Source organism: Pristiophorus japonicus, chromosome 18 (genome assembly GCF_044704955.1).
Source record: "Pristiophorus japonicus isolate sPriJap1 chromosome 18, sPriJap1.hap1, whole genome shotgun sequence".
In the NCBI taxonomy this organism is placed as follows: Eukaryota; Metazoa; Chordata; class Chondrichthyes; family Pristiophoridae; genus Pristiophorus; species Pristiophorus japonicus.
This window is the reverse complement of record NC_091994.1, coordinates 95,707,581-95,720,176: the sequence shown is the minus strand read 5'-3', so window position 1 is coordinate 95,720,176 and position 12,596 is coordinate 95,707,581. Positions and strand designations below refer to the sequence as shown.

At 49.6% G+C, this 12,596-nt stretch overlaps 1 protein-coding gene across 4 annotated transcripts in view; it reads left to right on the top strand.

The window, feature by feature from the left end:
* Window positions 1-12,596, top strand: part of chd5 (chromodomain helicase DNA binding protein 5) — a 130,588-nt gene that overhangs the window by 40,818 nt on the left and 77,174 nt on the right. For all 4 annotated transcript variants that reach the window (XM_070860419.1, XM_070860418.1, XM_070860417.1 and 1 more), the window contains exons 7-10: window positions 2,737-2,863; window positions 5,565-5,731; window positions 7,169-7,393; window positions 7,970-8,173. In XM_070860419.1, coding sequence (XP_070716520.1) covers window positions 2,737-2,863; window positions 5,565-5,731; window positions 7,169-7,393; window positions 7,970-8,173 — 723 coding nt within the window. The remainder of the gene's footprint in view (window positions 1-2,736; window positions 2,864-5,564; window positions 5,732-7,168; window positions 7,394-7,969; window positions 8,174-12,596) is intronic.

Sequence of the window (12,596 nt, the reverse complement as noted above, 5' to 3'; positions counted from 1 at the left end):
CATTCTTGCTATTGAGGGAGTGCAGCGAAGGTTCAGCAGACTGATTCCCGGGATGGCGGGACTGACATATCAAGAAAGATTGGATAACTGGGCTTGTATTCACTGGAGTTCAGAAGAATGAAAGGGGATCTCATAGAAACGTTTAAAATTCTGATGGGTTTAGACAGGTTAGATGCAGGAAGAATGTTCCCAATGTTGGGGAAGTATAGAACCAGGGGTCACAGTCTAAGGATAAGGGGTAAGCCATTTAGGACCGAGATGAGGAGAAACCTCTTCACCCAGAGAGTGGTGAACCTGCGGAATTCTCTACCACAGGAAGTTGTTGAGGCCAATTCACTAAATATATTCAAAAGGGAGTTAGATGTAGTCCTTACTACTCGGGGGATCAAGGGGTATGGCGAGAAAGCAGGAATGGGGTACTGAAGTTGCATGATCAGCCATGAACTCATTGAATGGCGGTGCAGGCTCGAAGGGCCGAATGGCCTTCTCCTGCACCTATTTTCTATGTTTCTATGTTTCTATGTCATATGGCGTCGGGTGTGTATTGCAACAAGCTAATGATTTCGGGAAACTGCAACCGGTTGCTTACGCATCCGGGAGTCTGTCTAAGGCTGAGAGAGCCTACAGCATGATTGAGAAAGAAGCGTTAGCGTGTGTCTATGGGGTAAAGAAAATGCATCAATATCTGTTTGGGCTAAAATTCGAATTGGAAACTGACCGTAAGCCACTCGTATTCCTGTTTTCCGAGAGTAAAGGGATAACTACCAACGCATCGGCCGCATCCAGAGATGGGCGCTCACATTGTCCGCATACAACTACGCCATCCGCCACAGGCCAGGCACAGAAAACTGCACCGATGCTCTCAGTAGGCTGCCATTGCCCACCACGGGGGTGGAAATGGCGCAGCCCGCAGATTTAGCCATGGTTATGGAAGCATTTGAGAGTGAGAAATCGCCCGTCACAGCCCGACAGATTAAAACCTGGACGAGCTAGGACTCATTATTGTCCCTAGTCAAAAACTGTGCTTCACAGGAGCTGGTCAGTGGAAATGCAGGAAGAGATAAAGCCGTTCCAGCGGTGCAAAGCTGAAATGTCTATACAAGCAGACTGCCTTCTGTGAGGCAATCGAGTAGTGATCCCCAAGAAGGGCAGATACACCTTCATCAGTGACCTCCACAGTACCCACCCAGGCATCGTAATGATGAAAGCGATAGCCAGATCCCACGTATGGTAGCCCGGTGTCGATGCGGACTTAGAGTCCTATGTTCACAGATGTAATACATGCTCGCAGTTAAGCAGTGTACCCAGGGAGGCGCCGCTAAGTTTATGGTCTTGGCCCTCCAAACCATTGTCTAGGGTACACGTCGACTATGCAGGCCCGTTCTTGAGTAAAATGTTTCTTGTGGTTGTAGATGCATACTCCAAGTGGATTGAATGTGAGATAATGTCGGCTAGAACGTCCGCTGCCACTACTGAAAGCCTGCGGGCCATGTATGCCACACATGGCCTCCCCGATGTCCTGGTGAGCGACAACGGGCCATGTTCTACCAGTGCTGAGTTCAAAGAATTCATGACCTGTAATGGGATTAAACATGTCACATCTGCCCTGTTTAAACCAGCGTCCATGGTCAGGCAGAGAGAGCAGTGCAAACCATCAAGCAGGGCTTGAAGAGGATAATGGAAGGCTCACTGCAGACTTGCCTATCCCGAATCCTGCTCAGCTATCGCACGCTACCCAACTCACTCACTGGGATCCTAGCTGCTGAACTGCTCATGAAAAAAGCACTTAAGACAAGGCTCTCGTTGATTCACCCTGATCTACATGAACAGTTAGAGAGCAGGCGGCTTCAACAAAGTACATACCATGATAGCGCAAATGTGTCACACGAGATTGAAATCAATGATCCTGTATTAGTATTGAATTATGGACAAGGTCCCAAGTGGCTTCCCGGCACTTTCGTGACCAAAGAGGGGAGCAGGGTGTTTCAGGTCAAACTTTCAAATGGACTCATTCACCGGAAACACTTGGACCAAATCAAACTCAGATTCACGGACTATCCTAAGCACCTTGGACCCTACCTTCTTTGATCCCCCAACACACACACCAGTGGCAACCGGCACCACGGTTGGCCACGAAGCAGAACCCATCATCCACAGCAGCCCAGCAGAATCCACCACACCAGGCAGCCCAGCAAGGCCAGCTGCACAGCAGCCCGAGGGCCCAACAATTGATTCAACAATACCAGCTTTCATGCCGAGATGATCAACCAGGGCAAGAAGGGCCCCAGATTGACTCACATTGTAAATAGTTACACTATTGACTTTGGGGAGGGAGTGTTGTTACATATGTAAACTTGTATATACTCTCTACAACCACCAGAGGGCTCATCCTCTGGAGTCCCAAGCGATCCCATAATCCCTTGGGAGCACAGATATTTAAGGAGGCCTCACAGGTTGGAGAGGCACTCTGGAGACCTGCAATAAAAGACTAAGGTCACACTTTACTTTGAGCTCACAGTGTTCAGTCTGACTCTTTCTCCATACATAACAATTCCTACCTTTATCTATTCTATCTCTGCATGGGTTCACTAGTGGGAGGGAATGTTAAGTCATTTTGATGATGTGCCAGTGGAAGAGTTGGTGCAGATGGAACTGAATCCCAGCAGAGAAAACGCAGGACTGTGGGAATCTCAAACCTTTAACCTCTCCTTGTGCGTGTTGTGCTCGTGTCCGCAGAGCGAGGACGACGAACACGGCGAATCCGATCTCGACAACGCCAGTGTCCACAGCTGCTCCGTGCGGTCTGAGGGCTCTGCTGCTTTGGGCAAGAGAAGAAGGAAAGGTGGCAAGAGGAAGAAGAAAGGTAAATATTCCACTTCTTCCTGTTGGGGTGTGTTAGGTTGTAGCGTTTTTCCCTCTGAGCAGCGGGGGAGTGTACAGGGGGAAACGGGCTCGATGCAGTGTGTGGGGAATGACCATTACTGGATGGGTGTTGGTGGTGGGTTGGTAAGCAGAGCCATCCCCCGAGGTACCCAGCACATACAGACCAGCCACCCCATCTTCAATTCCTGGTCCGTACGTAGTCGGCTGATCTCGGCGTTGCAGTTGGCCTCAGAGCTGCTGGGCTCGGGAGGGGAGGGGAGAAAATGAGCCGGGGTACGTGCTCCTGAATGTTACCTGGCTGGAAAGTGTGTGTGCGGGGGTGGAGTGATTGTGCTCACTGATTGTCCTTCTCTTCCCGCCCCCCAGCTACCATTCAAGGTCGAATAGCCTGCTAACACTCACTGTCTAGGCGTGCGCATGGCAATTCTCACATGGAACATTCAGCCTTCAATGCGATCATGGCTGCACCTCGACTCTATTTACCCACCTTTGCTCCATAACCCTTGATAACCTTACCCTACACAAATCTACCACTTTCAGTCTTCAAAGCTTCAATTGACCCCCCGTATCTCCTAGCCTTTTGAGGGAAGAGAGTTCCAGATTTCCACTGCCCTTTGTGTGGAAAAAGTGCTTTCAGATTCCACTCCTGAATGGCCCAGCTCTCATTGAGTAGATTGGGCCTATACTCTCGTGATTAGAAGAATGAGAGATGATCTTATTGAAACATATAAAATTCTGAGGTGGCTGGACAGGGTAGATGGAGAGTGGCTGTAGAGTCTAGATCTCGGGGGCATAGTCTGAGGATAAGGGGCCGGCCATTTAAGACTGCGATGAGGAATTTCTTCACTCAGAGGGCTGTGAGTCTTTGGAATTCTCTAACCCAAGGGGCTGTGGATGCTGAATTGTTGTGTGGGGATTGGGCAGGTAAGTCGAGGTCGAAGATCAGCCATCTTATTGAATGGCGGAGCAAGCTCAAAGGGCTGTATGGTCTACTTCTGCTCCTAATTCTTATGTTCTTGTGTTCTTATGTTCTTAAGACTGTGTCCCCTCATCCCTGATTTCCCCCACCAGAGTAAATCATTTCTCTGTATCTACCCTATCAAATCCTTTTCACGTTTTAAACACGTCAAATCAGATCACCCCTCAACCTTCTAAACTCGAGGGAATACAACCCAGGTTTATGTAACCTGACCTCATAATTTATCCCCTTTAGCCCCGATATCGTTCTGGTGAACCTGCGATACATCCCTTCCAAAGCCAATAGATCCTTCCTGAGGTGCAGTCCCCAGTACTGAACACAGTGCTCCAGACGTGGTGTGACCAGGTTTTATATAACTCAAGCATCACTTCCACCTCGTTGTATTCCTGCCCTCATGAGCTAAAGGCCAACATTCAGTTATATGGAGAAACTGGAGAAGTTGGGATTGTTCCCCTGAGAGCAGAGAAGGTTAAGGGGAGACCTAATAGAGTTATTCAAAATTATGAGGAGTTTTTCTCGAGCAAGTAGGGAGAACCTATTACCAAGTGGGTCAGTATCCAGAGGTCATGGATTTAAAATAATTGGCAAAAGAACGAGAAGGAAATGAGAATTTTCTTCACACGGAGGGTTGTTAAGATCGGGAATGCACTACCTGAAGGGGTGGTGGAATCAGATTCCATAGGAACGTTCAAAAGGCAATTGGACATGTATTTGAAGAGCACTAATTTGCAGGGTTATGGGGAAAAAGCTGGGAAGTGGGACTAAATTGGACAGCTCTTTCAAAGAACTGGCACAGACACAATGTACATGGGTATTGGAGGTTCCCAGGACTTAGAGAGCTGCGGGCCAGCAAGAACCAGAGTTACTGAGAGAGAAGAATGGCTATAAACTATTTGCTGACTGCAGATATGTGACCCTGATGTTGTTTCCAGTCCCCAGCACTGGAATCTCTCACTTTGAGAACTCAAACAAATGTACCGAGAATCTGAGTAGTCACAAATCGTGCAGATAAACCTCTCATCATCACCCTTTCATTACATCATCAGCAACACTACATCCAACCCCTCGATTAGACTCACCCCCAGGTATCCGTTATTCTATATATAAATCCCCCCGAACCCCTCGATTAGATTCCAGCCTGTGACTCCCTCCCGGGTATCCGTTATTCTTTATATAAATCCCCCGAACCCCTCGATTAGATTCCAGCCTGTGACTCCCTCCCGGGTATCCGTTATTCTATATATAAATCCCCCCGAACCCCTCAATTCGATTCCAGTCTGTAACTCACTCCCGGTCCCAGGTATCGGTTATTCTATATAGAGACCACCCAAACCCCTGATTCTGGTCTTGAACTCATTAAGTGCTACATATTTGTTAAGTACACATTCTTTCTCTCCTCTGCGTCCACACTGTGTTGAAATGATGACTCATTGCGCTGTCTCCGACTCTAGCCTTCTCTCCCGGGACCTCTCTCAGTCTTCCCTGCAGGCTTCGAAAACCCAAGCACGACATTAATGAATCACCACTACTTACCTTCTCTTCTAGTCTTTTCCACCCTGGAGCTGTACTGCAGTAAAGAACTTGGCTTATATTTATTTCCCAAACAAACGGACAAAACTGTCCTTGGAGAATGTGACTTTGCCTCCTCCTTGTATTGTGTGCTGGGAGGCCTTAATTTCCATGTTTCTTTTGTAATTCCCAGTGGAGGAAGGTGATGGGTATGAGACGGACCATCAGGATTACTGTGAAGTGTGCCAGCAAGGAGGGGAGATTATTTTGTGTGACACCTGTCCTCGGGCCTATCATTTGGTGTGCCTGGACCCAGAGATGGAGAAGGCCCCGGAGGGAAAGTGGAGTTGCCTGCATTGCGTAAGTTGTCAGCTTCCTGTTTTGTTGGAGATGCTACTGGGTGTTACTGATGTACCAGCCGGCGTGGTGGTCAACCACACAAGAATGGGAAGTTCCCAGATTTGATCCCCGGTCTACGTTGTGTTGGATGATCTTGCCCAGGTGGTAGCAGTGAATTTCCATTTGGCCCCAGTGTAATTGGGGAAAAGTTGCAGGGTACCCACGCCTGATGACTCTCCAGTGTCCCCACGACTGGAAAGTAAGTGTGCATGTTCATGTTGGATGAGGACAGGAGTGGGTGTGTAGAACTATAAAGGATTTTGCCGCACATAAATAGGCCATTCGGTCAAACCGGTCCATTGACCAGAAACTTAACTGGACCAGCCACATAAATACTGTGGCTACAAGAGCAGGTCAGAGGCTGGGTATTCTGCAGCAAGTGACTCACCTCCTGCCTCCCCAAAGCCTTTCCACCATCTACAGGAGTGCGATGGAATACTCTTCACTTGCCTGGATGAGTGCAGCTCCAACAACACTCAAGAAGCTCGACACCATCCAGGACAAACCAGCCCGCTTGATTGGCACCCCATCCACCACCTTAAACATTCACTCCTTCCACCACCAGTGCACCGTGGCTGCAGTGTGTACCACCTACAAGATGCACAGCAGCAACTCGCCAAGGCTTCTTCAGCAGCACTTCCCAAACCCGCGACCTCCACCACCAAGAAGGACAAGGGCAGCAGGTGCATGGGAACACCACCAGCTCCAAGTTACACACTGTCCTGACTTAGAAATATATCACCGTTCCTTCATCGTTGCTGGGTCAAAATCCTGGAACTCCCTCCCTAACAGCACTGTGGGAGTACCTTCACTACACGGACTGGAGTGGTTCAAGGGCAATTAGGGATGGACAATAAATGCTGGCATCGCCAGCGACGCCCACATTCCATGAATTAGTTTGTTTTAAAAGCCGGAGTTTATGCTCCACATGAGCCTCTTCCCACCCCGCTTCATCTAACCCTGTCAGAATTCCATTATGATGCCCACCATGATTGAATAATCTATCCACTGTCGCATCTTCGCTCAGACCCGCTCTCGGGATGTGGCCGTCGCTGGCAAGGCCGGCATTTACTGCCCATCCCTCATTGCCCTGGAGAAGGTGGCGGTGAGCCACTGGCTTGAACCACTGCAGTCCGTGTGGTGAAGGTGCTCCCACACAGCTGTTAGGGAGGGAGTTACAGGATTTTGAGCTAGCGTTAACGAAGGAATGGCCGATATATGTCCAAGTCGGGTTGGCATGTGACTTGGAGGAGATGGTCCTCCCACCACATTACTGCTCTTGTTCTTCCCGGAACGGATATAGTTACCTTGGTGAGTTGCTGCTGTTTGTTTCTGCGTGCAAATGTGTGATTGTGGTATAATGCACCCCGTATAATGTATACCGAATAATCCCTCTAGGAAAAGGAAGGAATCCAGTGGGAGGCTAAAGAGGATGAAGAAGATGAAGAGGAAGAGGATGGAGTGGAGGAGGAGGATGACGATCACATGGAATTCTGCAGAGTCTGCAAGGATGGAGGCGAGCTGCTGTGTTGTGACTCCTGTCCTTCCTCTTATCACATTCACTGCCTTAACCCCCCGCTACCCGAGATCCCCAATGGAGAGTGGATTTGTCCACGCTGCCTGGTGAGTCTATAACTGCCCCGCCCACCATGGGCTGTGATTGACATGAAATACAGTATTGGCTGGGACCTTGCCTACTGAATTCAACTTGCTATGTGGGGGGGGATTTGAACTCATCACCTCTAGGGAGCTAATCCGGTACCGTAGCCAGAAGGGTAATGGGGCCTGCGTTTGGGAAAGGAACAATTATCTACTTATTGCTGCGGGTGTGTGTTCAGTGCGCGTGCGGGTGAGTGCGTGTGCGCGCGCGTCTATGCTGCGGGGAGCCCAATAGCTTGTTGATGCTCACACGACACATGGCCACTGGGTGAGGTCCCAAGGAGCAGCCTGCAGCTGTGGGTCGTACTATAGTAAGGAATCGACGCATTCAGAACTGAACAGAAGAGGAGAGGAGAGAATTGGGGGGAATAGATTAGTAAGGGAGAAGGGATAATGTTACCACGTGTAGAACCCCTCCCTGTGCTGCCCCTGTTCGGGTATGGTGTGTAGAAGTGAGAGTCCTCACTAAGGGTCAGCCAGGTTATACCTATTAATGCGTCAAAAATAAGTGTGTAAATCTTTGTGTGTGTTACTTTTTAGTGCACACCTCTAAAAGGCAAAGTGCAGCGAATCTTGCACTGGGTATGGGGCTCACCCCCACTGCCACGCACCCCTTCAGGACTGACAGATGCAGCCCCTGATGCCGAGCAGCCCAAGGCCCTGGAAGGACGGCCTGAGCGAGAATTCTTTGTGAAGTGGGTGGGCCTGTCCTACTGGCACTGTTCTTGGGCCACGGAGCTGCAGGTAAGCTGGTCCAACAAAGCCCCCTGCACATGACACAAGCCCACACTGTTCCTGGGGCAATGGTTCCCCCGGCCGAGCAAGTTCCATATTCTATCCACTCTCGGGGTAACAAAGTTTCTCCTGAATTCCCTATTGGATTTATTAGTGACTATCTTATATTAATGGCCCCTAGTTCTAGTCCCACCGCAAGTGGAAACATCTCGATGTCTACTCTATCAGACCCTTTCATAATCTGAAAAATCTCGATCCGGTCACCTCTCGATCTTTTTTCTTTTCAAGAGAAAAGAGCGCAGCCTGTTCAGTCTTTCCTCATAGGTATTGTTATGTATAGAAGAACTCCAAGGCTGAGTACTGTGAGCTAAACTTAGTGTGACCTTAGTCTTTATTACAACTCCAGAGTGCCTAAACAACATGGCAGCCTACCTTTTATACTGGCCCTGTACATGTATGCAGGTGACAATTAGGACTCCCTCTGGTGGCAAGTATTACATAGTTACATACATAACATCAACCCTCCCTCCCCCCCCCCCCCCCCCCCCCCCCGCCCAAAGACTTTGGTACAAGTTATTTACAAGTTGAGGCTATCCGGAGCCCTTTGCTCCCAGGTTGATCGTCTCAGTTCAGACCCTGGTGTGCGTGAGTTGGCCGGACCATTGCTGCACTGCACTGCGACTGGTCTGACCGGACTGCCAGGAACGGTGGGTTCATCCTCGTGATTGACAGCGAGGTCGATTGCTGGTTGGGTGTGTGTTGGTGGATCGTCGATGATGATGTCCTCTTCAAGCCGTTCCTGGTTGTCAGTAAATCGCAATGTGGTCTGATCTAAATGCTTTCTGCACATTTAGCCATTTAACAGTTTGATTATAAACACCCTATTCCTTTCCTTGGCCAAAACAGTGCCAGCAACCCACTTGGGACCATGACCGTAATTCAGGACAAACACAGGGTCGTTAACATCAATGTCACGTGAAACAGCCGTGCGATCGTGGTACATGTTCTGCCAGTGTCACCGGGTTTCCACGTGATCATTAAGATATGGGTGGACTAGGGAGAGCCTGATTTTGAGGGCTCTCTTCATTAACAATTCTGCCGGGGGATCCCCGGTGAACGAGTGGGGTTCGTGTTTGGTAACTGAGCAGAATGCGAGACAAGCGGGTCTGCAGGGAGCGGGTCACGCGTTTCATGCTCTGTTTGATTGTTTGGACTGCCCACTCTGCTTGACCGTTGGACACGGGCTGAAACGGAGCAGACCTGACATGCTTGATGCCATTGCGGGTCATAAACTCGTTGAATTACGAGCTGGTGAAACACGGTCCTTTGTTGCTGACAAGGATGTCGGGCAAGCCATCGGTGGTGAATATGGCCCGGAGGCTTTCAATGGTGGCTGTGGACGTGTTGGATGACATGATTACGCATTCAATCCATTTGGAGTAACCGTCCACAACTATTAAAAACATCTTTCCTAGAAAGAGGCCGGCAAAATCTACGTGGATCCTGGACCACGGTTTGGAGGGCCATGACTACAGACTCAGTCGAGCCCTCCTTGGTGCATTGCTCAGTTGCGAGCAAGTTTTGCACTGATGCACGCATGACTCCAAGTCCGGTTCAATGCCGGGCCACCAAACATGTGACCTGGCACTTGCTTTCATCATGACAATGCCTGGGGTGAGTACTGTGTAGGTCACATATAAACGTTTCCCTGCCTTTTCTTGGCAAAATCATGCGATTACCCCATAAGAGAATCCGACTGGATGGACATTTCATCTTTGCATCGGTGAAACGGCTTAATTTCGTCTTGCATTTCCCTGGGAACGGCCGACCAGCTCCCGTTTAGGACGCAACTCTTTACTAATGATAGCACAGGATCCAGGCTGGTCCAGGTCCTGTTCTGGCGAGCTGTGACAGGTGACCCCTCACTCTCAAAAGCATTCATGACCAGTAGCAAGTCTGTGGGCTGCGCCATTTCAACCCCAGTGGTGGGTAATGGTAGCCGGCTGAGAGCATCGGCACAGTTTTCATTGCCTGGTCTGTGGCAGATAACATAGTCATAAGCGGATAATGTTAGCGCCTATTTTTGGATGCAGGACGAAGCATTGGTACTTATACCTTTGCTCTCTGAAAACAGTGAAATGAGCGGCTTGTGGTCAGTTTCAAGCTCAAACCGAAGTCCAAATAGATATTGGTGCATTTTCTTAACCCCATATACACATGCTAACACCTCTTCTCGACCATATTATAGGCTCTCTCAGCCTTAGACAGACTTCTAGACGGGTATGCAACTGGTTGGAGTTTGCCCGATACATTGGCTTGCTGTAACACACAGCCGACCTTGTACGATGAGGCGTCACAAGCTAGCACTAAACGTTTAAATGGGTCATAGTGTACAAGTAACTTATTTGAACATAGCAGGTTCCTGGCCTTCTCAAAAGCTGTGTCTTGAGATTTGCCCCAAACCCAGTCGTCGCCCTTATGTAGCAACATGTGCAAAGGCTCTAACAACGTGCTCAACCCGGGTAGAAAGTTACCAAAATAGTTGAGGAGTTCCAGGAACAAACGCAACTCCATCACATTCTGTGGTCTGGGTGCATTCTTGATGGCCTCTGTCTTTGAGCCCGTGGGCCTGATGCTGTCTGCCGCAATCTTTCTCCCCAAAAATTCGACTTCTGGCGCCAGGAAAACACACTTGGAGCATTTCAGCCTGAGTCTCACTCTGTCTAGGCGACTTAGAACCTCTTCCAGGTTGTGTAGATGTTCGATGGTGTCACGACCAGTGATCAGAATGTCGCCTTGAAACACAATGGTGCGCAGAACAGATTTCAACAAACTCTCCATGTTTCTCTGGAAAATGGCTGCAGCCGAGCGAATCCCGAAAGGGCACCTGTGGTATATAAATAGCCCTTTGTGTGTGTTGATGCAGGTCAGTCTTTTTGAAGATTCAGCCAGCTCCTGTGTCATGTAGGCGGAGGTTAGATCCAACTTGGTGAACGACTTCCCTCTCGCTAATGTTGCGAACAGATCATCCGCCTTGGGCAGCGGGTACTGGTCCTGTAGTGAGACTCGGTTAATCGTTACCTTGTAGTCTCCGCAGATTCTGACCGTGCCATCGCTTTTCAACACCGGAACATTTGGGACTGGCTCACTCGTTGAACTCGACTGGTGATATGATTCCTTTGTGTTGGAGTCTGTCCAGTTCGATCTCGACTTTCTCCCTCATCATGTACGGGACTGCCCGAGTCTTGTGATGGACAGGCCATGCATCGGGGCCTAGATGGATCTGTACCTTGGCATCTGTGAAGTTGCCGATGCCTGGTTCGAATAGCGAGGGAAACTTGCTCAGCACTTGAGCACACTAGGGTCATTCACTGAAGATAATGCTTTGATGTCGTTCCAATTCCATCTAATCTTTTTTCTAGCCAGCTTCTGCCAAACAGCGTTGGGCCATTGCCTGGAACAATCCACAATGAGAGGTCATGCACAGCTCCATCATACGATACTTTCACTGCCGCACTTCCAATGACTGGTATGAGCTCTTTGGTGCAAGTACGCAGCTTTGCATTAATCGGACTCAGTTTGGGCCTTTGTGCTTTATTGCCCCACAGTTTCTCAAGCTTTCTAGCTCATTATTGACTGACTCGCACCCGTGTCCAACTCCATGGATACTAGAACTCCATTTAATTTGACTTTCAACATTATAGGAGGGCTCTTGGTGGTGAAGGTATGTGCCCCATACACTTCTTCCTCGGGTTGAGTTGCCTGTGCTGCGTGATCCGCGCCGGATCAATCATCCTCTGCCACGTGGTGTGTCGCCGCACGTTTGCACATTCGCTGGAGATGCCCCATTGTTGCGCAGCCTTTGCACACGTAGTGCTTGAACCGACATTGATGGGCCCGACGATTACCCTCACAGCTCCACCACAGTGCTAATGGATTCACATTTGCCCCCGATGGAAGACTCTGAGTCATCACAGGTCTTGCAGCCGCAGACGTATAGGCCCTGCCATATGCAGTTCGGCCTGCTAGCAACGTCATTTTATGCACAGTACTTGCCGATGAGCTTCGATGTTGAGAAGATATCTGTTTGGTGTTATCATCCGTGGCCATGCATGCCTGGCCGATCGCGACGGCCCTGCTCAGGTCTCGGGTTTCGGCAGCCAGCAGCTTTCGAAGTATGACCTCGTGGCTGGTGCCCAGCACGAAAATGCCCCGCAGCATTTGCCCCAACACAGCTCCAAAATCGCAAGGTCCCGCGAGGCGTCTCAGGTCGGCGACATAATCTGCCACGTCCTGGCCCCCGGAGCGATGGTGCGTGTAAAAACGATATCTGGCCATGAGGATACTCTCCTTCGGCTTGAGGTGGTCCTGAACCAGCGTGCACAACTCTCTATATTCCTCCTCCGTTGGTTTTGGTTTTGTCGGTGCGAGC